Raw genomic sequence first — 27,361 nt, forward strand, 5'->3', positions numbered from 1 at the left:
GACATACCAAAAAATAATGCAGTCCCCTGCAGAATGTGAAGAGGGCCCCCTGAGGCTCTCATGTCTCACTGCTATTCATTGTCCTTGGGCTAGATGGGGGTCTTGCTCAAGGCCTGGAGGTGGGGACGCTCTACTGCAGGGACCTCTGTTACACCCTTGGAAACAGCGTTATTCAAAGCTTCCTGACATGGGAAGATTTCACCGCTGTCAGTGGACATTCTGGATCACGGATACTTCAGGAATTGAGGGCTCACGGGGAGCCCATCTACCGGTGCTGTTGGTATCACTTCTAGACATGGATGTTCTTGATAAATAGTTTATGCTTTATTGTGCACCACGACTATTCTTGCTCTGTTCTAACCGCATTCACCTGTGCCTCCGACAGTTTTAACACTTACGGTGACATACGTTGCATGTTCACTAGAGTGTGTAATGCATAACTCCTACATTCCTCACAGCCTTCCAACCCAGTGCAACTTGTAAGCCACCTTCTTTCGAAAACACTGTGCAAACAAACCATATTGTAATTCGAGAAACTTCTGGGATGTTCTTTCAAGCATTAATCTAGCTGCCACCTTTGTACTTGCAAGCCACAGCTTTCACGTCATTTTCGGCAGCTTAATCGGTGGTCTTGTTTCATGTTGTTAATACAATATTGTTAACACAGCTTCTGTCTCTTACCATACCAGTCCATATTTAGTCATTTCAACTTCCTTACCAGTTTTCTGAGGTCCTTTTATTTGCCATTGTGAAGGTGGAGGCAGCTGAGATACACAGCAGTGAGGCTCGAGATTTACATATATATATATGACATGGAAATGAAAGTCTGTTGAGCACAAAAGTAAATAAAAATGTGGAAATGAACCAGAGTTTGCCGCCATCATATGTGACCTCCGTGTGGCTTGTGAGGTGATACTGTGCCACATGAGAGATTATGGTGATTTAAGTTTATTATATATATGTGTGTGTGTGTGTATATATATCTATCTATATATATATATATATATATAGGAAAATGTCACTTACCCAGTGTACATCTGTTTGTGGCATGTTCTGCTGCAGATTCACATGCTGTGCATTAGTCTACCATCTAGTGTTGGGCTTGGAGTGTTACAAGTTGTTTTTCTTCGAAGAAGTCTTTTCGAGTCAAGGGATTGAGTGACTCCTCTTCGTTTCCATTGCGCATGGGCATCGACTCAATTGTTAGATTGTTTTCCCGCAGAGGGTAAAGGAAGGAGTGATAGAGTATATAGGTATAAAGTAAGAGATGTCCATGCAAATGTAAATGTATTTACATATGTACAAATGTTTGTAACTTAAACAACTACAGGCTTCCGGGGAGGAGGGAGGGTGTATGTGAATCTGCAGCAGAACATGCCACAAACAGATGTACACTGGGTAAGTGACATTTTCCGTTCAATGGCATGTGTAGCTGCAGATAAACATGCTGTGCATAGACTACAAAGCAGTTTGTCCTCCCATAAATTAGCGGTGGTCAGCCTGTAGGAGTTGATGTTTGAAATAATGTTCTCAGAACAGCTTGACCTACTGTGGCTTGTTGTCGTGATAATACGTCTACACAGTAGTGTTTAGTGAATGTATGAGGGTAGTTAGGGTGAGAGCAGCCGCACTTCCGTTAAGTGACAACACAAGTAAATAAGAGAATCAGTGAGAATTAGACATTTGGTGCTCGATGGGTCGGGTGCCTAACTCCCCTAGTAGGCACAGAAATGCGTAACAGGTACACAATGGAAATAACAGCAGAATGACCCCGGCACACAGAATCGGTGTAATCACAGTTCAAAATGTAGGACAAGTGTCCCTGGTTTTCAGGATCCGGACGTGAGTAATAAATGCGAATAGTCCTCAGTTGGTGATGCAAGTGTCTTTATTTGTAGGCCCAATTTGCCATAGGTTTGCGTAGTCATCAGAGAACAGCCAACACGTGTTTCGTCACACAAGTGACTTTTTCAAGGCTGTAAAACAATAAATGGTGTACACGATATATGGGAGTGAAACAAGGGTAAGTAGGCTTAGTCTAAGTCCAAAGGGACAGGTGCCCGTGTAAAACTTAACCCATGTGAGTATGTATACACATTTATATTTGTGACGTCAAATTGGGTAGGCATGGCTAACAGTAGTGAAAATTGTGAACAGAAATCCCATGTTTAAAGGAAAGGGCAATTAAGAAGAGAAAAAGAGTTAGGAAGAGGAGAGCAACTCATAGAACGAAGCCGTGTGTTGGATTGTGATAATGACCACCAAATAATACCCCAAGAGAAGTGATTCCTAGGTGAAGCCAAGACGGTGAAGTAATAGGAGAAAGGGGGTAGGTGCATACGAGAGTAGGTTACAAAGGTAAAAAATCATACCTGGGCCAGTTGGCCAGGAAGGTAAGTATTGGATGAAACCGTTATAAGGAGTTGAATGGTTGGTAGTGAGTATGACCGATCCAGTATATGTCGGTAAGCAAAAGAAGCCTTGATAAGCCTTAGTTGGAGACCCTGTGTGAGTAACATGGTAAATGTAAGGAGACATGATATAAAAAAGTGACTCGCTGTGTCAATTAGATAATCCTATGGGGAACCAAGATAGATGAGGCAGAAAATGCTGGTGAGATAATAATGCGGATATATGTAGAGTAGTTAAACAATTGCGTTTGTGAGATAAAGTAAGCAAAAAGTTTAGGGCAAGGTATGCGCCTATGTGAGCAAACCAAGATGAGTAGGTCAAAGTTGGTAAGAGGAAGTGTCATGAAAGGCATATAAGTAGGTTACAGACAAAAACTGTGAGAAAGTGCAGATTAAAATATAACTATAATAATAGTTGCTGGTCGTTCGGGCTAAGGGATTAGGTAGTAACCCCGTAGGTAATGAGCGCATAGAGAGGCCGAAGGTAAACCAAAAAAGGGGGCCAAGATATGTGAAAGGGGAAGTTCCCTGGATATGTAGGGTGAAAGGAACGCTGAACGGGCGCGGTGACCGAAGAGGTAAGTCAGTCATAGTAACCGGCTGCCCCTAGTATGTGGCTGCAGAGAAAGGTTAACATAACCTAATGCAAAGAAGGACTATAACAAAGTCCGGTAGCGTGTAGCAGGGGGACATGGGAGCCCGGAATACGCGCCCGTTTACGAGTCGAGATGGGGCTTGCAGCTAAGCAATGCGTAATGCACGTAATGAAAACAAAAAATGAACATAAGAGTCCAGCGCGACAACCGCGTGGGAGCGGGTCGGAGCTTACCTAGTGGGTTGACTAGCCGGTCGTGTACTGGCGGTGAAGCGCGTCTCAGTGTATTGATGTAGCCGCGCTCGTGTGTTGAAGTACGTTTGGTGGGCAGTAAAAAGGGCAAAAGGACTAACTCGATTAGAAGAAAGTAAGAAGGGCGGACTGTGGCGGCCATCTTAAGATGTCTAAGTACAATAGTAAAGTATGGTGAATGTTGGTAGACTGAGGATAATAAATGATGAAAAAGGAGAAGATATCTCTTTTTGTGTTTGAGGGAAAGAGAAAGAAGAGAAACCCATATTAGTGGACATGCTGGTGACATGTATGGTTAAGACAAATATTGAACAGTCAATTTTAATATGTACAAGATAATGTTGGCATAGTCTATTGCAATGCTATCCATTAGGAGAATAAAATGTAAACGAGTATTGTATGGTACTAGAAGAGTAGGTCTTAGCACCAAATTAATATGGTGGATAAAATGCACGCATAAGTTCACATAAATAGAAAAGATAAAATGATGAAATGACAAGGTGAGTGGTACGGTGGCCAAATAGCCCCAATGTGTGACCATAATCAAATGGGACATAATACTGCTCATCCCTAGATGCAACCAGCTACGTTGTAACAAGTGAATATTCCTGCATAGTTAGACATTTGATAAATTTACAGACACAAGAACAAGTATACATAAGTATGCAGTGACCCAGGAGCCCCCCGGCCTGATCACATTCTAAGACAGGAAAAAATGCAGTTCGCGATCAGTGTTAAGCCCTTGTTCCACTGCGCGGAGTTTTAAAATCCATTTTGCCTCGCATTTACGTAGATCCTTGGTTCTGTCTCCACCTCTGGGTGAGTTGGCAACATGAGCCACTCCATGAAATCTGACCTTGGTGAGATCACTTTCACCATGTGAAGTATTGAAGTGTACAGCCAGTGGGTACGTGGTGTTAAGGTTTCTAATGGCTCTCACGTGCTCCTGTATGCGTTCCTTGAGAGGGCGTATTGTGCTGCCTATGTAAATGAGACCACATACACATATAACACAGTACACTATGAATCTCGTATTGCAGTTGATGAAGTCATTGATGTGATAGGTGGTCCTTGTGTTGTAGGCAAAGGATTTGATCTTATTAAGAGCCAGAGGGCACAATATGCAACAGCCACATTTGTAGAAGCCCTTAGGCTTGTCTGGAATCCAGGTGGGGGGGGATGTTTGCGTGTGGGAGGCGAGGAAACTGGGACACAAAATATTCCTAAGTGTGCGTCCCCTGCTGTGTGTCATTGTGGGTGAACCGTTGATATAGTCCTTGAGACATGAGTCTAGTAGTAGTAGGTGCCAGTGTTTGTTGAGAATACGGTGTACCTTTTTGCTGGCAGGGCTGTATTGTGTGATGAAGGAAACAGGACGTTTGGTAGAGTCAGTTGTAGGGGACTTTCTAGCCCTTCTGATGAGTAGGGAGTGTTGGTCCTTAGAGGAGATGCGGTTGCTGGCTGCAGAGATGAGTTTGTTTGTGTAACCTCGTGCCCGAAATCGTTGTTTCAGGTTCTCGAGTTCCTGGTTGAAAATGTCAGTATTGGTACAGTTACGTCTAACCCTAACCATTTCACCATATGGTATTGCTCTGATTTGTGTGAAGGGATGAGCACTCTGTGCGTGTAGAATGGAGTTGCAGGCTGTCGGTTTTCTGTACAATCTGGATGTTATTTTGTTGTCATTAATGTATAGCAGAAGGTCCAGGAATTCAATCTGGGCACAGTCAACCTTATGTGTAAAAGTAAGGTTGAACTCATTGTTGTTAAGGTGGCATATAAGTGAGTTAAGGTCTGACATACTACCTGTCCAGATTACCAGAATGTCGTTGATGTATCTCCCCCAGTATAAAACATGTTGAGTAATGTGTGTCGGGCAGTTGTTCCAAAGATGTACCTTCTCAAATTGGCCCATGTATAGATTCGCATAGGAGGGTGAGAATTTGGCTCCCATGGCAACTCCCTGGCATTGTCGGTACCAGTTCCCATTGTGTATGAAGACATTGTTTTCCAGTACCATGCGTGTGAGATCGAGGAGCATGAGTGTGTGTTCATATAGCGTGGCATCTCGCACGTTGAGGGTGTCTGAGAGCATCCTGAGACCCATTTCGAGTGGAATCGACGTGTACAATGAACTAACGTCAAGGCTAACAAACAGACACTCCTCCGTCCATTCAACATCTTCCAGTTGCATAGTAGGTCCCTAGTGTCTTGGATATAGGAGGGAAGGTTGCGTACCAAGGGCTGGAGAAAGGAATCTATGTATTCCGAGATCGGTTCCGTTGGAGAGCCGGTGCCCGAGATAATGGGTCTGCCTGGTGGAAAGCTGGTCGTTTTGTGTACCTTGGGTAGAATGTACAGGGAGTGCAGAATTATTAGGCAAGTTGTATTTTTGAGGATTAATTTTATTATTGAACAACAACCATGTTCTCAATGAACCCAAAAAACTCATTAATATCAAAGCTGAATATTTTTGGAAGTAGTTTTTAGTTTGTTTTTAGTTTTAGCTATGTTAGGGGGATATCTGTGTGTGCAGGTGACTATTACTGTGCATAATTATTAGGCAACTTAACAAAAAAAAATATATACCCATTTCAATTATTTATTATTACCAGTGAAACCAATATAACATCTCAACATTCACAAATATACATTTCTGACATTCAAAAACAAAACAAAAACAAATCAGTGACCAATATAGCCACCTTTCTTTGCAAGGACACTCAAAAGCCTGCCATCCATGGATTCTGTCAGTGTTTTGATCTGTTCACCATCAACATTGCGTGCAGCAGCAACCACAGCCTCCCAGACACTGTTCAGAGAGGTGTACTGTTTTCCCTCCTTGTAAATCTCACATTTGATGATGGACCACAGGTTCTCAATGGGGTTCAGATCAGGTGAACAAGGAGGCCATGTCATTAGATTTCCTTCTTTTATACCCTTTCTTGCCAGCCACGCTGTGGAGTACTTGGACGCGTGTGATGGAGCATTGTCCTGCATGAAAATCATGTTTTTCTTGAAGGATGCAGACTTCTTCCTGTACCACTGCTTGAAGAAGGTGTCTTCCAGGAACTGGCAGTAGGACTGGGAGTTGAGCTTGACTCCATCCTCAACCCGAAAAGGCCCCACAAGCTCATCTTTGATGATACCAGCCCAAACCAGTACTCCACCTCCACCTTGCTGGCGTCTGAGTCGGACTGGAGCTCTCTGCCCTTTACCAATCCAGCCACGGGCCCATCCATCTGGCCCATCAAGACTCACTCTCATTTCATCAGTCCATAAAACCTTAGAAAAATCAGTCTTGAGATATTTCTTGGCCCAGTCTTGACGTTTCAGCTTGTGTGTCTTGTTCAGTGGTGGTCGTCTTTCAGCCTTTCTTACCTTGGCCATGTCTCTGAGTATTGCACACCTTGTGCTTTTGGGCACTCCAGTGATGTTGCAGCTCTGAAATATGGCCAAACTGGTGGCAAGTGGCATCGTGGCAGCTGCACGCTTGACTTTTCTCAGTTCATGGGCAGTTATTTTGCGCCTTGGTTTTTCCACACGCTTCTTGCGACCCTGTTGACTATTTTGAATGAAACGCTTGATTGTTCGATGATCACGCTTCAGAAGCTTTGCAATTTTAAGAGTGCTGCATCCCTCTGCAAGATATCTCACTATTTTTGACTTTTCTGAGCCTGTCAAGTCCTTCTTTTGACCCATTTTGCCAAAGGAAAGGAAGTTGCCTAATAATTATGCACACCTGATATAGGGTGTTGATGTCATTAGACCACACCCCTTCTCATTACAGAGATGCACATCACCTAATATGCTTAATTGGTAGTAGGCTTTCGATCCTATACAGCTTGGAGTCAGACAACATGCATAAAGAGGATGATGTGGTCAAAATACTCATTTGCCTAATAATTCTGCACTCCCTGTATATGCATGGAGCCCGGGGTGCCAAGACAAGCAGGTATCTGTATTCAAGGTCAGAGAGTAGACAGATATTTTTCCAATAGGCCAATTTGTCTGAAATGAGAGTTGAAATGGCAGAAAGGGGGTTGGATCGCATCGGAGCATAGGCTTGTGTATCAGCCAATTGTCTGTCGATTTCCATTAGATAGTCAGATCTATTCATGACTACAACGTTGCCCCCTTTGTCGGCCTCCTTGATCACTAAGTCAGTCCGTTTGGAAAGTCTCTGTAGGGCTAAAACCTCATTGTAGTTAAGGTTGTTATTCTGTCTACGTATGTAAGTGGTGGGTTTGTCCTCAAGGTGGAAAAGTTCAGTACTTACAGCTTTATGAAAAACATCTATGTAGTTGTCAGGAGGTAGAACCGGGACAAAAGTGGATTTGGGTTTAAGTCCACTGTTAAGGTCTAAATTGGATGGAATGTCTAGCTGGACCCGTAATGTGTCCAAATCGGGGGGTGATGCAGAGGTATTGTCAAGTGAAAGGATCGTGTGGATGTCCTGTAGATCCCTGATGGACTGGTTACAAGCCGGTGTGGGACTGCGGATGCCACTAAAAGGCTGTGGTCTATTGTGAAAGAACTTTTTAAGCTTGAGATTGCGTACAAATTTGAAGAGATCAATATGTATGTTGGTGTAATTTGGTGTGGAAGTAGGACAGAAACCCAAACCTCTTTTAAGGATGTTTATTTCATGAATGGACAAGTCAACATTAGAAAGATTCATGACCTGTACAGAGTCCTCTGATACAGTAAGTGGGTCTTGGCGGGGGGTAATCATCAAGGTCTTTGGGTTCTCGTAGTAGAGCGAGTTGCCACGCCCTCCCTTGTGTTCGTTGCTGCGTTTCCTCCCCCCCCACCGGGTGGGTTTGGATTTGGGCCTGTTCTGTTGTAATTTTGTCGAACCCCCTTTCTGTAGCGACCTAGCTCCTCTAAAAAAGAACTCGAGTAAAGAGTGGTATTAGAGACGGTAGCGTTGTCAGAGGGCCTTGCCATGGGTGCGTCTGCACAATCATATATGCGCATTATTATCTCACCAGCATTTTCTGCCTCATCTATCTTGGTTCCCCATAGGATTATCTAATTGACACAGCGAGTCACTATTTTATATCATGTCTCCTTACATTTACCATGTTACTCACACAGGGTCTCCAACTAAGGCTTATCAAGGCTTCTTTTGCTTACCGACATATACTGGATCGGTCATACTCACTACCAACCATTCAACTCCTTATAACGGTTTCATCCAATACTTACCTTCCTGGCCAACTGGCCCAGGTATGATTTTTTACCTTTGTAACCTAGTCTCGTATGCACCTACCCCCTTTCTCCTATTACTTCACCGTCTTGGCTTCACCTAGGAATCACTTCTCTTGGGGTATTATTTGGTGGTCATTATCACAATCCAACACACGGCTTCGTTCTATGAGTTGCTCTCCTCTTCCTAACTCTTTTTCTCTTCTTAATTGCCCTTTCCTTTAAACATGGGATTTCTGTTCACAATTTTCACTACTGTTAGCCATGCCTACCCAATTTGACGTCACAAATATAAATGTGTATACATACTCACATGGGTTAAGTTTTACACGGGCACCTGTCCCTTTGGACTTAGACTAAGCCTACTTACCCTTGTTTCACTCCCATATATCGTGTACACCATTTATTGTTTTACAGCCTTGAAAAAGTCACTTGTGTGACGAAACACGTGTTGGCTGTTCTCTGATGACTACGCAAACCTATGGCAAATTGGGCCTACAAATAAAGACACTTGCATCACCAACTGAGGACTATTCGGATTTATTACTCACGTCCGGAACCTGAAAACCAGGGACACTTGTCCTACATTTTGAACTGTGATTACACCGATTCTGTGTGCCGGGGTCATTCTGCTGTTATTTAGTGAATGTATGTGGTGTTGACCATATAGCTGCTTTACATATTTCAGCCATTGGTATAGTCCCTAAAAAAGCCATTGTTGCACCTTTTTTTCCTTGTAGAATGTGCTTTGGAAGTAACTAAAAGCTGTCTTTTTGCTTTGATATAGCATGTTTGGATGCACCTTACGATCCATCGTGCTAAACCTTGTTTTGATATAGGATTGCCTGTATGTGGTTTTTGGAAAGCTACAAATAGTTGTTTTGTCTTTCTAAATGGTTTAGTTCTGTCTATATAGTACATTAAAGCTCTTTTGATGTCCAATGTATGTAGCGCTCTTTCTGCCACAGAATCTGGCTGTGGGAAGAAGACTGGCAGTTCCACTGTTTGATTTATATGAAATGGTGATACAACGTTTAGTAGAAATGTTGGATTTGTTCTTAGTAGAACCTTATGTTTGTGCACTTGGAAGAAAGGTTCTTGAAGAGTAAAGGCTTGGATTTCACTTACTCTTCTTAAAGAAGTAATTGCCACTAGAAAGGCAACCTTCCATGTTACAAATTGAATTTGGCATGAGTGCATAGGCTCAAATGGTGGTCCCATAAGTCTTGTAAGCACTATATTTAGATTCCAAGAAGGAAGTGGTGGTGTCTTGGGTGGAATGATACGTTTTAAACCTTCCATGAAAGCTTTAATGACAGGAACTCTAAAATAAAGAGTTATGTTGTATATTTTGTAAATATGCTGAAATTGCAGTAAGATTAATTTTTATTGAAGAGAATGCTAAATTTGATTTTTGTAAATGAAGTAAATAACATACAATGTCTTGTATTGATGCTGTAAGAGGGTCTATATTTTTGGATTGACAGTAATATACAAATCCTTTCCATTTGTCTGCATAGCACTGTCTAGTAGTGGGTTTTCTTGCTTGCTTAGTAACTAACATACATTCTGATGGGAGTTGTAAACATCCAAACTCTATGACCTCCGGAGCCAAATTTGCTAGATTGAGGTGGTCATTCTGACCTCGGCGGTAAAAGGCGCCTACCGCCGGTCAGAAATCCTCCATAATCCCGCCGCGGTCGCGGAAACCCGCCACGGTCATTCTGACCCGCAGCAGCCAAACCTCCGAAAATCCGACAGCCACAACAGACCGCCAGACCAGCGGTCGGCGGAAAAGTGGAGGTGACAAAACCTCCACCGTCACGCCAACAGAAATACGCCCATGCCATTACGACCCACGAATCCACGCGGCGGTCTTTCAAACGCGGTTTTCCATTGGCGGGACACACCGCCGCGGTCAGAATACACACAAATGAACAAAACTCAGCCACATTGGCCGATTTGAATTCCACACACCTGATACACATACACACACCACTCCCACACACACAATACAATATAAAACACACACCCACATCACCCACAAACCCCTATGACCAAAAATTCAGAAAGAAGGCCAGAGCGAGACACCACCATCCACAAACTAGAAGCCACAGCCACTCAACACCATCACCCACACAATAGCCACACACAAAACAACACACACCACCACACTCAACACACTTAACTACACATACTCCACCCCACACATCATACACACCACCCCATGGCACCCCAAAGACACCCCCGCTTCTCAGACGAAGAACTCAGGGTCATGGTGGAGGAAATCGTTCGGGTAGAGCCCCAGCTGTTCGGCACACAGATCCAATACACCAGCATTGCCCGGAGGACGGAGCTATGGCAGAGGATTGTCGACAGGGTCAACGCTGTGGGACAGCACCCCAGAAATCGGGAAGACATCAGGAAGCGATGGAACGACCTACGGGGGAAGGTGCGTTCCATGGTATCCAGGCACAACATCGCCGTGCAGAAGACTGGCGGAGGACCCCCACCTCAACCCCCACAATTTACAACATGGGAGGAGGAAGTCTTGAACATCCTGCATCCTGACGGCCTCGCAGGAGTCGGCGGAGGAATGGATACTGGTAAGTTGAAGCTTCACTACTGCTTCCCCCCCACCTGCATGCCAAATCATACCCCAACCCTCATCCCCATCCGCGAACCCCACCCTCACCCCCACCCCCATCCTCACCCCCACCCTCACCCCCACCACCATCCTCACCCCCACCACCATCCTCACCCCCACCCTCACCCCCACCACCATCCTCACCCCCACCACCATCCTCACCCCCACCCCCAGCACACCTATTCCCTGCCAATGTCTCACCATCACAACCCACACATCCCAAAACCTAGGCCTGCATGCGTCCACTAAGCATGGACACCCATCACCAAAGCATGCCCAATGCATATACACATCCCCCCCACAAGCCACCCTCACCAAAGCCCCCACACACGAATGCCAGCACTTGGGGACACGGGAACCCACAGATACACCCATATGCCACACATTGAAACTATAACCATACCTCTATACCCCTGCAGGACCCGACCGTCAACACACCGCCGCGGAGGGCCCAGAATTCTCCACACCCCCCACCCAAGAGGCCGTCAGCGATGACAGCAGCTCTGTCGACCTGGACACCGATGACCAGCCCGGACCATCGGGGACCTCTGGACAGTCGGTTCCCCTCACACAGGCACAGGCCACTACAGACCCAAACCCCTCTGGGAACACCAGCACAGCTCCCACCCAGCGGGCCCATGCCTCTGTCTCCAGGGCGCGTCAATCTGCGGTGTGTCTACCACTACAGGGCACCCAGGATAACCCACCACCCCAACAACAACAGGGACCTGGGGGCAGTGGTAGTGGGCACACCGGCCAGGGGGCAGAGGCCCAGGGAAACAGGGCAACTCGGAGGGCAGCTGTGCGACAGGGGGGGGACGGGCCCAGGGAACCCACTCTCCACGAGGCCCTCACCACCATCATGGGAGCATACAACCGCTCCCAGGAGACGATGGCGACGGTACTGGCCCGGTTCCAGGAGATCCAGGTACTGCAGGAGGAACACTATCGGGGGTACAGGGAGGACATCAGAGCTCTCACCTCCACCCTGGTTACCATGGTAGGGCTGCTGCAGGACCTCATCAACACCAGGACGGACACTCAACAACAACAAAGGGCCCCTGCCACTAGCCTGGACCAAGAACAGCCAACCACCTCCGCCGGCGCTAGTGGACAGGAGGCCCCCGCACAACAGCAGCCCACCAGACCCCCACCTCCTGCAGGAGAAGAACCACCCCGCAAGAGGGCCCTGAGATCTCGCAAGAAGACAGAGTAGGATGTCAAGACCCCCGCCAGCAAAGGATACCACCTGATGTCATCCCACTGTCCCACATTGTCACCCTGTCCATCCTTGAACTGCCCATGCTCCATCTCTCCACAGGCCTCTGGACAATGCACCTGTGTGACTGTTACTCTGGACTCTGCCATGGACATTCCTTCACCATAGCCCCCACCCACTTGAAACCACCCATCCCATTTTGAGCACTGAAATAAACACCTATTTTGCACAAAACTATCTGGAGTCTGGCTGTGATTTCAAAATATTGTAATTGACATGACAGTGCAAATATGTCCTTGTACATAGTGAAGTCAACAAACAGCTGCCACAAAGCTGTAGTCCATGGGGAAACGAAGCACAGGACTCGTAGTGGGGACCCCAGATCTGAAATAGGGAGGGAAAAGCCACAACTCAGTCATCATACACTGGGGCAAATAGACAGGCAGCAGAGATGCAGGAGAGTAGTTCAGATTTACTAAATTATCTTTGAATTGTTACCTGTGTCCTATTGGAAGTACTGTTCAATGATTCTGTCCCTGTTGTCTGTTTCAGCCCCGTCGTCTTCCTCCTCGTCACTCTCCACAGGTTCCACCGCTGCCACAACACCACCGTCTCGACCATCCTCCTGCAGGAAAGGCACCTGGCGGCGCAAAGCCAGGTTGTGAAGCATGCAGCAGGCCACGATGATGTGACACACCTTCTTAGGTGAGTACATTAGGGATCCACCTGTCATATGCAGGCACCTAAACCTGGCCTTTAGGAGGCCAAAGGTGCGTTCGATCACCCTCCTAGTACGCCCATGGGCCTCATTGTACCGTTCCTCTGCCCTGGTCCGGGGATTCCTTACTGGGGTCAGTAGCCACGACAGGTTGGGGTACCCAGAGTCCCCCAATAGCCATACACGGTGTCTCTCTAGCTGTTCCATCACGTAAGGGATGCTGCTATTCCTCAGGATGTAGGCGTCATGCACTGACCCTGGGAATTTGGCATTTACATGCGAGATGTACTGGTCAGCCAAACACACCACCTGGATGTTCATGGAATGGTAACTCTTTCTGTTCCTGTACACCTGCTCCCTGTCTCTTGGGGGAACCAAAGCCACATGGGTCCCATCAATGGCACCAATGACGTTGGGAATATGTCCAAGGGTGTAGAAATCACCCTTCACTGTAGCCAATTCGCCCGCCTCAGGGAAAATGATGTAGCTCCTCACGTATTTCATCAGGGCAGACAACACTCTGGATAACACCTTCGAAAACATGGGCTGAGACATCCCAGAAGCAATTCCCACTGTTGTCTGAAATGACCCACTTGCCAAGAAATGGAGTACTGACAGGACCTGCACCAGAGGGGGAATCCCTGTGGGTTGGCGGATGGGGGACATCAGGTCGGGCTCCAGCTGGGCACACAGTTCATGTATAGTGGCACGGTCAAGACGGTAGGTCAGGATAAAGTGGCGTTCTTCCATTGTCGACAGGTCCACCAGCGGTCGGTACACGGGAGGATTCATCCGTCTCCTCGCCAAACCCAGCGGACGGTGCCTAGGAAGGACAGCATGGAGCACACAGTCAAGCAACCCACAGGTACGTACTCACAGCTAGCACAGTAAACGATTCTCTATGCAGTGAATGGCGTGTCTGAGTGGCTATGCAAGGCCTAGGCTGTGTGACGCAGTTGGAATTGAGCCATGTGGACCCTCGAAATGGCGGCTGCCTGACCTGTGAAGTGTGACAATGGGATGTGAGGTCAATGCGCTGGCGTGGCACACCGCGGCGGTCAGCGGTCGAAGACCGCGGCGCGAAGTCGCATTGGTTAACATTGAAGCCTATGGGTTTCAGGAGCCAATGGCGAAGGGCGCCGGCGGTGGCGGCACGCACCGCCGCGGTACGCACCGCCGCGGACGTGACCGCCATTTTCTATCTACTTATCCACTTGCGACTTGAACTTTCACAGGAGAGGACCTATACTGCAAGTGTTGCTGTGACCTCGGTCTGGAAGGGACAATGGCTTCTGCGCCTGGGGAAAGGGCCCCTGCCTTCACTGGAGAGGAGTTGGAGAAACTTGTGGATGGGGTCCTCCCCCAGTATGCGCTACTCTACGGTCCTCCAGACCAACAAGTGAGTTTAATTCAATATGGATTTGGGGCCACTGGCTGGCTTGGGGGCCTGGCGGGGGGCCTGGCGGGGATGGGGGGGCATGTTGGGCCTGGCGGGGGGCATGGCGGGGGGCCTGGCGGGGATGGGGGGCATGTTGGGGCTGGCGGGGGGCATGGCGGGGGGCCTGGCGGGGATGGGGGGCATGTTGGGGCTGGCGGGGGGCATGGCGGGGGGCCTGGCGGGGATGGGGGGGCATGTTGGGCCTGGCGGGGGGCATGGCGGGGGGCCTGGCGGGGATGGGGGGCATGTTGGGGCTGGCGGGGGGCATGGCGGGGGGCCTGGCGGGGATGGGGGGCATGTTGGGGCTGGCGGGGGGCATGCAGGGGGGCCTGGCGGGGATGGGGGGCATGTTGGGGCTGGCGGGGGGCCTGGCGGGGATGGGGGGCATGTTGGGGCTGGCGGGGGGCATGGCGGGGGGCCTGGCGGGGATGGGGGGCATGTTGGGGCTGGCGGGGGCATGGCGGGGGCCTGGCGGGGATGGGGGGCATGTTGGGGCTGGCGGGGGGCATGGCGGGGGGCCTGGCGGGGATGGGGGGGGGCATGGCGGGGGGCCTGGCGGGGATGGGGGGCATGTTGGGGCTGGCGGGGGGCATGGCGGGGGGCCTGGCGGGGATGGGGGGCATGTTGGGCCTGGCGGGGGGCCTGGCGGGGATGGGGGGCGTTGGGCCACTGGCAACGAAAATGCAGACAAACTTGAACGTGGTATTTCTCCCTCCCTGTACGTGTCACATAGGTCCGCGCCCATGAGAAGATCGGGATTTGGCGTGCCATCGCCAAGGAAGTCCGGACCCTGGGGGTCCACCATCGACGGGGCACCCACTGCCGCAAGAGGTGGGAGGACATCCGCCGCGGGACCAAGAAGACCGCTGAGTCTCTGCTGGGGATGGCCTCTCAACGTAGGCGGGGTGCCTGCCGTCAACTGACCCCCCTGATGTTCCGGATCCTGGCGGTGGCCTACCCTGATTTGGATGGGCGCGTGAGGGCAGCACAGCAGACACAAGGGGGTGAGTACAAGCATTATCTACTCTGTTGTCGCGCAGTGGAGGTGTCTGGGTGGGGGAGGAGGGCTGTGGGTCCCCCTAGGCCAGGGCGATATCTGTAGGCTGGGCACCCCCGTAAGCCCCTGTGTCCCCAGCCACCACCCTCAGTAGTGTGTCAGTACAGCCATCCCTGGGCCGTGTCATCCATGGGTGCAGTTGTCAACTCTAGGCGTGTAGGGCATGTTCCACGGAATGCGTAGCGGACCCCAAGTGCGCAACTTAGTGCAGGGGGCATCTGTGTCTGTCATGTCCGCTAACTGTACCGGAGATCCATGTACTCAATATCCCTTTATTTCTCTCCCCCCCCCCTTTTTGTTTGTCTTTCTGTGCTTGTGTGCATCAGCATCATCAGGCGGAGGAGAAGTGGCATCGGGGCAGGAGGGAGCTGCATCTCACATGGCCCAGGAGGGCCATGCCACAGAGTCTGACTGGACCAGTGAGACGGAGGGCGAGGGGAGCTCCACAACGGGGACGACTGGACCCTGCAGCGACACGGACACGTCCTCGGAAGGGAGCTCCCTTGCGGGGGTGGCACCATCCGTGCCCCCCGCCATTACAGGTACAGCCGCCCCCCAGCGCACCATCTCCGCCCTCCCAGCAGCCCCTCATCGTTCGCCCCGTGCACGCTCTGCCAGGAAGCCGGGCATCTCCTTCGCCCCAGGCACCTCAGGCCCTGCCCCTGTTACCCCCGCTGCCCTCAGTGAGGAGGTCATTGACCTCCTCCGAACGCTCATTGTTGGGCAGACTACCCTTTTGAATGCCATCCAGGGGGTGGAGAGGGAGGTTCATCGCAGCAATGCGTACCTGGAGGGCATTCATTCGGGTCAGGCTGCCCATCAGCGATCGTTCCAGGCTCTGGCCCCAGCACTGACGGCAGCCATTGTCCCTGTCTCCTGCCTCCCTCTACTAACTCCCTCCTCCCAGTCTCCTGTTCCTCTGCCTGTCCCACCCACACCATCAGACCAGCCTGCACACACCTCAACACCCAAGAGAAGCTCATCCAAACATAAGCACCACAGATCACGCAGACATTCACACACGCAACATTCCGATGCAGACATGCCAACAGTCACTACCACCTCTGTGACCCCCACCTCCTCGTATCCCTCCTCCCTCCCTGTGACGTCTACACTCACACCTCCATTCACCTCACCATCAGCCAGTGTTTCCATCACCAGCACACCCTCCAGTCCAGTCCGCACACGTGCAGTCACCACCCCCACTGCCATTTACACGTCCCCTGTGTCCTCTCCCACTGTGTCTGTCACCCCCTCTTCCACACCACACAAACGCAGCCACCCACCCACCCAACAGCCATCCACCTCACGACAGCCTATCCCTCCTGCACCCAAAGACAGCAAACGTGACTCAGCCAAAAACCACATCCTCTCCCTCCACTCCCATTCCCACTGTACCTACCACTCTCCATTGTCCCAAGAAACTCTTCCTCGCCACTGCTAACTTCTTTCCTGACCCTGAGCCCCCCCCTCCTTCTCGTCGGGGTAAGAAGAGCACCTCAGCCACCACCAGCCCTGCAGCCCCCTTGACAAGGGTGCAGGGGTATTGGAGCCCACCAGCCCGCATGTCTGGATCTTCGCCCAGCAGCAAGGGGACAGCCAGCCCACCCCCTGGGAAGAGGAGCAGAAGGCGGAAGCGGCGCCGCAGGAGCCCGGCTTCTACATCCCCCCCGGACACCACCCAGACACAGTCACCAGCCACAGCTCCAAAGGGAGGAAAGGGCCACAGACTCCCGACTAAGGAGGGCAAGGGCAGCAAGTCGGAGAGGTCAGGCTGCAGGCCTGCTGCCCAGGAGGAGCCCACCACCCCCATAGCCGCTGGCCAGGGAGGACCCAGCCCAGCTGGCCAGGAGGGCCCCACCACCCACAGCCCAGGTGGGCATTGAAGGAGCACCATCCCCGCTGCCCAGGAGGGCACCACCAGGCAATGAGCAGTTGGCCATAGACCGCCCGCCGTCTCAAGAACCGCTGAACTGGGCCCCGCCGTCTCAAGCACCGCTGAACTGGGCCCCGCCGTCTCAAGCACCGCTGAACTGGGCCCCGCCGTCTCAAGCACCGCTGAACTGGGCCCCGCCGTCTCAAGCACCGCTGAACTGGGTCCCGCCGTCTCAAGCACCGCTGAACTGGGCCCCGCCGTCTCAAGCACCGCTGAACTGGGCCCCGCCGTCTCAAGCACCGCTCCGCTGGGGACCGCCGTCTCAAGAACCGCTGAACTGGGCCCCGCCGTCTCAAGCACCGCTCCGCTGGGGACCGCCGTCTCAAGAACCGCTGAACTGGGCCCCGCCGTCTCAAGCACCGCTGAACTGGGCCCCGCCGTCTCAAGCACCGCTCCGCTGGGGACCGCCGTCTCAAGAACCGCTGAACTGGGCCCTTCAAGGCAAGACCCGCTGAACTGGGCCCTTCAAGGCAAGACCCGCTGAACTGGGCCCTTCAAGGCAAGAACCGCTGGCCCTTTGGCAGACGTGGCAGGGCAGGATCTGTCTCGGGCAGGGCTGCAGGATGTCCTCTGGCCAACATGCCTCCTCCAGTGGCAGTGGAGTCTGTTATGGACTGTATGGACTGTGGCTTTGCACTCCCCAGGATGGCCAAGTGGGCAGGCCACCCACTGTATGGACTGTATGGACTGTGGCTTTGCTCTCCCCAGGATGGCCCAGTGGGCAGGCCACCCACTGTATGGACTGTATGGACTGTGGCTTTGCACTCCCCAGGATGGCCCAGTGGGCAGGCCACCCACTGTATGGACTGTATGGACTGAGGCTTTGCTCTCCCCAGGATGGCCCAGTGGGCAGGCCACCCACTGTATGGACTGTATGGACTGTGGCTTTGCTCTCCCCAGGATGGCCCAGTGGGCAGGCCACCCACTGTATGGACTGTATGGACTGTGGCTTTGCACTCCCCAGGATGGCCCAGTGGGCAGGCCACCCACTGTATGGACTGTATGGACTGTGGCTTTGCTCTCCCCAGGATGGCCCAGTGGGCAGGCCACCCACTGTATGGACTGTATGGACTGTGGCTTTGCACTCCCCAGGATGGCCCAGTGGGCAGGCCACCCACTGTATGGACTGTATGGACTGTGGCTTTGCTCTCCCCAGGATGGCCCAGTGGGCAGGCCACCCACTGTATGGACTGTATGGACTGTGGCTTTGCTCTCCCCAGGATGGACCAGTGGGCAGGCCACCCACTGTATGGACTGTATGGACTGTGGCTTTGCACTCCCCAGGATGGCCCAGTGGGCAGGCCACCCACTGTATGGACTGTATGGACTGTGGCTTTGCTCTCCCCAGGATGGCCCAGTGGGCAGGCCACCCACTGTATGGACTGTATGGACTGTGGCTTTGCTCTCCCCTGGATGGCCCAGTGGGCAGGCCACCCACTGTATGGACTGTATGGACTGTGGCTTTGCACTCCCCAGGATGGCCCAGTGGGCAGGCCACCCACTGTATGGACTGTATGGACTGTGGCTTTGCTCTCCCCAGGATGGCCCAGTGGGCAGGCCACCCACTGTATGGACTGTATGGACTGTGGCTTTGCTCTCCCCAGGATGGGCCAGTGGTCATGGAGTCCCCTCGTGGATCTGGCGTCGTGTACTCAAGTGGCTGAGGTGCCCCCCTTCCCTTCCCCCTGAGGTGCCTGTCCTATTTTCTTTCTGATGCCCCTGCAGTGTTCTCTCCGTGGAGTTCTTGTCGTGGGATTGGGCTTTGCCCCTTTGCACAGGACCCCTGTGGTCCACGGACAGTGGTTGGACTACATTTAGTAGCTGTATATATTTTGTACATAGTTTATTTATTTATTGGGATTACTGGTGTCCATATTTCAATATATCTGCCCGTTTATGATCTCTTCTTTTGGTCTTTGCATTATTTCGGAGGGGGGGGTTTGTGGGTTGTGACAGTGATCTGTGGGAATGCATTGATGTGTGTGTTGTAGTGGGTGTGGGTGGGTGGGTGTGTGCCGGTACTCTTTTCCCTCCCCTGTGTCGTAGGTGCAGTACTCACCGATGTCTTCCGCGCCGCCGGGCGTGCTCCTGGTACAGGAGCAGGTATAGGAGTGCGGGGATGACCTGCAACTCGGGTTCCATACTGCCGGAATCTCGCGTGGAGTGCGTAGAGGTGAGCGTTTTCCCGTTCGTAGTCTGTTTCCGCCGTGTTTTTATCGGCGGTGCTCCCGCCCCGGAAAAGGTGGCGGATTGGTGGGTCGTGATAGGGTGGGCGGTACATTGTCTGCCGCCTGGCTGTTGGCGGGGACCGCCGCGCTGTTTGTTTGTTCCGCCGTGGCGGGCGGAGTGTTAATGCAGCGGGCTGTGTTGGCGGTTCCCGCCAGGGTCAGAATTGCATATTTTGGACCGCCGGCCTGTTGGCGGCTTGGCCGCCACATTATCACCGACCGCCAGGGTCAGAATGAGGGCCTGAGTGTCTTGGGATTTGGATGCCTGATTTGACCTCTGTTTTGTGTCAACAGATCTGGTCTGCATGGGAGTTTGGAGTGTGGTACTACGGACAGATCTAATAATGTTGTGTACCACGGTTGACGAGCCCATGTTGGTGCTATGAGTATCATGTTGAGTGAAGTTTGACGCAACTTGTTGAATAGAAACGGAAGGAGTGGGAGAGGAGGAAAAGCGTATGCAAATATTCCTAACCAATTGATCCAGAGAGCATTGCCCTTGGATAGGAGATGTGGGTGTCTGGATGCGAAGTTTTGGCATTTTGTGTTTTCGTTTGTTGCGAACAGGTGTTTGTTTGGTGTTCCCCACTTTTGAAAGTATTTTTGAAGTACTTTAGGATGAATCTCCCATTCGTGAGTTTGTTGGTGATTTCTGCTGAGGATATCTGTCAACTGATTGTCTATCCCTGGAATGTATTGTGCTAATAGATGAATTTGGCTGTGGATTGCCCATTTCCAAATTTTCTGGGCTAGAAGGGACAGTTGGGATGAATGTGTCCCTCCCTGTTTGTTGAGATAATAATAGTTGTCATGTTGTCTGTTTTGATAAGAACATTCTTCTGTGTGAGAAGAGGTTGAAAAGCTTCGAGTGGTAGAAAAATAGCTAATAACTCCAAGTGGTTTATGTGTAGCTATTTGTGTTTGACATCCCATTGCCCTTGAATGTTGTGATTGTTGAGGTGAGCTCCCCAACCAATCATGAAATCTTGTTTTTGTAGTAGTGGGATGACATCCTGTAAAGTTACCATGTGAAAATGTTCTGACAGGATGTATAGATTGAGGGGCCTGAGGTCTAATACTGACCTGAGGGTGCCATCTTTTTGGGAATTAGAAAGTATAGTGAATAAACTCCTGTTCCTATTTGAGACTGTGGAACCAATTCTATTGCTTGTTTGAGTAGTAGAGATTGGACCTCTTCTTGTAACAGAACTGTGTGTTCTGTGGATAGTTTGTGTAACCTTGGTGGAATATTTGGAGGAGTGTTTATCAATTCTAGGCAATAGCCATTGTGGATAATTGACAGCACCCAGTTGTCTGTGGTAATATTTTGCCAATTTGTGTGGAACTGTTGTAGTCTTCCCCCCACAGGAGAAGTGTGGAGTGGAAGGGAATGAGGGAAGTCACTGTTTTGGGTGCTGTGGAGGCTGCTTAGAGGCCTGAAATTTCCCTCTATTTTTGGGGTATTGTCCTCTATATGTGCCCCTAAAACTACCACATTGGTATTGCGGTTGGTAGGTTGGATTTGTCTGCGAGGTTGATGCCTTTGAGGGCTGTGGTCTGACACCACCAAGAAACTAAGGTTTACTAAATGACCCCCTATATGGTGCAGAGTACAGTGCACCCATTGCCTTTGCTGTGTCAGAGTCTTTTCGCAATTTTTCGATGGCTGTGTCTACTTCTGGCCAAAAACAAAATATGTTTTTTGTTGAACAGCATGTTCAACACTGCCTTCTGTATTTCTGGCTTGAATCCAGAAGATCGGAGCCATGCATGTCTGCGTATAGTGACTCCAGTGTTGACACTCCTACTAGCGGTATCTGCTGCATCTAGGGCAGATCTTATCTGGTTGTTTTTAATGGCCTGCCCTTCCTCCACTACCTGTTGCGCCCTTTTCTGGTGTTCTTTGGGGAGATGCTGTATTATGTCCTGCATCTTGTCCCAATAGGCTCTGTCATAGGGAGCTAATAGTGCTTGCGAGTTGGCTATCCTCCACTGATTTGCTGCCTGGGACGCAACTCTTTTTCCTGCAGCATCAGATTTCCTGCTGCATCTCCTGATGACTATTTGCCCTCTTCCTGGCAGCGCTAACTACAAAAGAATCAGGAGGTACCTAATGGGTGATATAATCAGGGTCAGAGGGTGCAGGTTTATATTTCTTCTCTATCCTAGGTGTTATGATGCGTGCCTTTACCGGTTCATTAAAGATTTGATCTGTATGTTTTACCATGCCTGGGAGCATCGGGAGGCATTGGTACCTAGAATGTGTTGAGGATAGAGTGTTAAATAAAAAATCCTCTTCTAGTGGCTCTGTATGCATGGTAACACCATGATATGCTGCAGCCCTAGCTATGACTTGATTATAGACAGTACTATCCTCAGGTGGTGATGGTTTAGAGGGATAGCTGTCTGCATCATTACTTGGAATGGGATCAGGGTCATAAAGATCCGATGGATCAACATTGTCCTGTTGTGAATCATATGAATGAGTGGGTGACTGCATTGGTGTAGGGCTGGTAGGATGTGAGGTAGGTAGGTGGGGAGAATGAGGAGGAGAGTGAAGAGGAGAAGACTGAGGAGGTGGTGGTGGTTTCTCCTTCTGCTTTGGCACTTTAGCTGGAGGCTGCATAGTGTCCAATTCCTCCTGAAAAGCTAGCTTCCTCTTTGTTTTTAAAGGAGGTGTTGTAAGAATTCTTCCTGTTTCCTTATGGATGTGGATCCTGGATTGCCTTTCATCCATAATTTCTAAAATTGGTTCTACCACTAACTCCTCTTCGGAGGTTTTGTGGCTTTCTTTAAGTCTCTTTGAAAGTCCATACTCCTCTGTGTATGTTAGCTTTTTCGGGCTCCGAAGCGTGCTTTTTCGGGATCGAAAAAGATGAAGAGGACGAAGGTTTCGGCTCCGATTCTGGCTTTCTGATTTTCGACTCCGAAAATTGGTGTTTACTGGAGTCGGAAACAGAGCTTTTTGTTGTCTTCAATGTTTTCGGACGAATGGCCTTTTTCGGTGCCGAAAAACAGACAGTTTTTTTCGGGCCGAGCCATGGCCTTTCAGCAGTGGCATACCCATGGCCTTGTGTTTTTTCTTTTGTGAGGGTGCAGGGGCAGACGTACTTACATGTTGCCCTGCTGTGATTGGTCTGTCTTCGTCTGATTCTTGCCCGGACTCGGAATCTTGAACTGAGACTGCAGTCTGCATCAATTCTTCCTCTTCTACGTCGAGATGTTCCCCACTCTTCGAATCCATTTCGAGCCTTCGTGGTCTTCGGTCTCTAACAGTCTTTTTCGATCGGAAGGATCGACAGGCCTCGCAGTTTTATTCCCGATGGTCTGGGGAAAGGCAGACGTTGCAAACCAGATGCTGGTCTGTGTACGGGTACTTTGCATGGCACCGAGGACAGAATCGGAATGGAGTCCGATCCATGCAGCTTCCACGCGGTCGGTCCAAAAAGGCCCGAGTTGGGCGCGCATGCCCAGAAGGCCGAACAAAGTTCTTTTCCCAACGGTAGTGCTGTGTCGATGGAAGAATATGAACCCGATCGATGCAATACCGACAAAAAAAGAGTTTTACAAAGTTTTCCAAATCGAAATCTCAGAGCGAGAGGAAACACGTCCAAACCCGACAACGGAAAGAAAACAATCTAACAATGGAGTTGATGCCCATGTGCAATGGAACCGAAGAGGAGGAGTCACTCGATCCCGTGACTCGAAAAGACTTCTTTGAAGAAAAACAACTTGTAACACTCTGAGCCTAACACTAGATGGTGGACTAATGCACAGCATGTGTATCTGCAGCTACACATGCCATCGAACATATATACACACACACACACACACACATATATATATTTTAAACAGCATGTGTAAGTGGCAGTGCCACAGCAGACATATATGTTTTTTTTTTTTTAAATAGTATGTGTAATTGGTTCAAACACTGGGCAATGCTAGTGGGAACAGTGAGATATAACCTTTTGGCATGAGTCAAGGTTGTTTGAGGCGAAATCGAACAATTCCACATTTTACACACAGAATGCGCCAGAAGTGCAGCACGTGTTGGCAGCACTGTTAAAGAGCTTGTTTAGATGTAGTTTGGCATCTCATAAGCCATCACTATGCTGAAATAACCAGGATGTGAGTGGCAGCAAAGATTTTTTTATTTTTTTTTAGAAATTCAAACATGCTTGAGTACAAAAACTAATTTTATTTATGCTTCAACAATGAAGAATTCCTTTACTTATCTAGTTTATGCGGAGTATAGTGCCTACGATCAAAAAATAAATAATAAAATATGTTTCTTAAACAGCAAATGATTAAAGCTTAGTATTCCAAGCACCAACCACTTAATATAACAGGAACAATGTGTACTTGAGTCTCACTTGCATCCAAAATGTATAGATAAAATATATTAGCTTGATCAAATAAATATTTCTCACCATCCAGAAGTCTTTGTTCACAAATGTCGCTTGACCATGGGAAATGCCTCTCCAGCGGGCCTGGGTTTTAGCAAACAGTAACAGAATGGGATTCAGCTCATATCCTGTACACTGAAGCCCCATCGAAGCGGCTGTAAGTACCTGCCAAAGAATGCAGATTAAGGAGGCTTGTCAATTCACATCAGTGTCATTACACCAATGTTTGTTTCTACTATTTCAGATATTATTTTGTATGCGCACAGTATTTTGAGACGGCAAGACTGATCTCTACAAAGGTACACCAGGACATCCCAATGCACACATAGTGCATCTATCTAACACCACGTCACAGATCAGTAATGCTTCTAATCCATGAGTTTTATTAGCCTTAATGGTGTCTTCTCAAATCGCAGCTTTCAATAAAGACTGATGTTAGGGGATCATATAAGAATGTTTTAGATTTGACGATTTTGGCAACAAACAGAAGTGACAGTCTTTTTGGGATACAGATTGGCTGAAACCTGTTAGTTACATGATTTTTAAGTTACTACCTTTACATACGCTTGCTTTTCTTACAAATGCATCCAACTTCTAAAGGCATAATGTACAAATATCACAAAAATATGCCTATTTACTTTTTAGTTTTTGAACCCTGTTTTACTGCCCTATATATGAATTGTACATACTGAAGCTAATACACACATTCAGTGTATACATTAAAAAAAAATATATTTGAAATTGTTTTTCATTACAGTTAAAAAAAAAAACAGGCATAAGGTTAAATACCCAACAGTCTCTCCCTATGGGGGGAACAAGCAATGATTGTTTGAGCCAGTGGTCTGTACTTGAGTGCTGCTGGGTACTTGATCATTGGAACTAAAGTGCACCCACATAGACTGCTCCCTTCTGACTAACATCAAAATACAATACCCATGTGTGTAAAAGGATGCTAAGTGCTGGCTGTGCTTGAACTGATCAGTGCATATTATGAGAAATGTGAGTAAACTGTTCTGCACTACATTTACCATGATGCATTTTGGGAGGCCAGTGTCAGGTTTGCCATTCAGCGTGCAAACCTTCTTCTGAACACTGTCAGTCATAAATCTCTTAAAGGCTCACATGGACAGTCAAAAGTGTATTCTTTTTTTAGGTTGAGCGTAAGCGTACAGCCTCTTGTATCCTATAGTATACTGACTGTGGGCTTAAACTGATTTCATTTGCTCGTTTCAGTGTCATTTAAAAATCTTTCCTTGCTAGTGGTCAGTCATGCCTAGTAGTCCCTCCTTTTTAGGTCGACCGCGCAAGCGTTCTGGCCTGTTGTAATCTATCTGAGGGCTTTTAACCACCCCTACTGCACACCTATCACTCGTTCATAGGCTTGCCCTTCAAAATCCTTTGCTATCACTGGTAAATGCTTTACATTTGTCCCTCCTTGAGGCAGTTTTGTTACCGTGTTGGCCATCAACCCTGTTACATGGATAATTGCACGTTTGGAGATACGTTTGACTGCGAGCAGACTTCTTTTTCCTTTCGTGTCTCTCCTTCACGCTCATGGCGGCCGTGGTGCTTTGAAACAGCTTGTTTATGTCAACTGTTTTACTTTTCATTTTCAATATATATGGCAAGAAAAGTTCAGTTAGGAATTTACAACACTAATAGCTCTAACTCAAGCAAACGCAAGATCCACTTCATTGCAAATGTTTGTTCTCTTTGGGAGAAGGGACCAACTACTGTATAATTAAATTTTGTCTTGTTTATCTGGTCTTTAGGGGACTTTTTTTCCTGCTCATGTTCAGGGAAGCTTCTTAGAGCATCCTTGCTCTCAATTTAACTTAGCTGTAAACAAGGCTATAAATCAGGCAGTTATCTTGGTCACATTTGGTCTTGTGGGATCCCTGTGCCCTCTCTCAGCTGCCTGGCTCCCACCCTTCCTTGGCTTGGATTGCGCCACACCTCCCTCTTTCACCAGATTTCTGAGGCATTCCAGTTCCTTTCATTGTTGCAGCACAGCCCAATATAGCTTTAAAATGACTTGCCTCAGTATTTAGTGCTTTAACATTTCTATGCAGCAGCCCTGTGTTCCTGCATTGTGCTTTAAATCTATTTTCTGCTTTGAAGATGTTTATTTTTTTTGGAGGCAGGGGAGATTAAGTGATGTTGAGCGGACGCCATGATTCGAACCCAGGTCCTCCATTCCAAAGTCAGCAGCTCTAGTCCTTGCGCCACACCACCCTCTTCTAACCAGGTTTCTAGCAAGCCAAGGTTAAGTTGTGCAGGAGTAAGGAAATGCTTCATGCTGTAATATTAGCTGTGTTTTCGACAGTTACAGTGCACATAAATAAAGTTTTAAAATCGAGCAATGATTCTATCTCTGTAAATTTGGCTGTAAAGTCCAGTTCACGGTTCAGTTGCGATGCATGCATTGTAAATATTTATGCAAACCCGCTCTTGTGGGCAATCCTTGAGGGTTCCTGGGCTGTAACGCGTTGCAGTATATTTCAAACACCATCTGAATGGCATTACATCACCTTATGTTTCGCTAACATCTTTTGAGCAGTATGAATTTTCTGACTGGACACGAGATTCATTTATCCAAAGGATTTAAAGTGTTAGGGTCCTATAAAATATATAATTTTGTTGCCCAAATGAACTGTACATAACCTTGCGATACCAACCCAAGAAATTTGCTGTAGAGTTTCCCAATCAGCCTCCTGCTTTTATGTGCAGCCAGTGATAACACTATCTAAGATGAAGCACTAAAAAGTGACTTTTTTCAAAATTAAGCCCTCGGATCAGTTTTAGCCTTCTCGGGGGAATGCAGTAATGATTAATAGAGCCCCTTAAATAATGGAATATGCACTAGGAAGTTTTCCCTAAATGAAATATTGTTTCAGCCCTTCATGAGGAGAAACCAAGCTGGAAAACCTACAGCCGAGATCCCAGAGCTCAAATTCCCCTTTTCCAGCAATAATCACGTTAAATGCGGCACCATTTTTATTCATCACTTTCAACACTAGAGCGCACAATTTTTCAGTCCAGTCTTGTCTGTCACGGACATCTCTTTATCCGAACCCCCAGACAGTGTTGCTTTTCTTCGAATGAGCAGGACAAGGGATATTCACATGGAGTGCACACTTACGATTAGTATTGTTTTAATTAGTGGTAGGGCTGTAATTGAATCAGCCAGAGCAGGTGGCCTTCATCTATTTGTAACTTATTTAAATTGCTTTTGGTTTCTGG

The 27,361-nt window shown here is 48.8% G+C and overlaps 1 protein-coding gene across 2 annotated transcripts in view; it reads right to left on the bottom strand.

The window, feature by feature from the left end:
- Positions 1 to 27,361, bottom strand: part of LOC138252981 (ATP synthase subunit C lysine N-methyltransferase-like) — a 219,905-nt gene that overhangs the window by 85,570 nt on the left and 106,974 nt on the right. For both annotated transcript variants that reach the window (XM_069205816.1, XM_069205791.1), the window contains exon 4: positions 24,143 to 24,283. In XM_069205816.1, the coding sequence (XP_069061917.1) occupies positions 24,143 to 24,283 (141 nt within the window). The remainder of the gene's footprint in view (positions 1 to 24,142; positions 24,284 to 27,361) is intronic.

The sequence above is a fragment of the Pleurodeles waltl genome, chromosome 1_1 (genome assembly GCF_031143425.1).
Source record: "Pleurodeles waltl isolate 20211129_DDA chromosome 1_1, aPleWal1.hap1.20221129, whole genome shotgun sequence".
NCBI classification, from domain to species: domain Eukaryota; kingdom Metazoa; phylum Chordata; class Amphibia; order Caudata; family Salamandridae; genus Pleurodeles; species Pleurodeles waltl.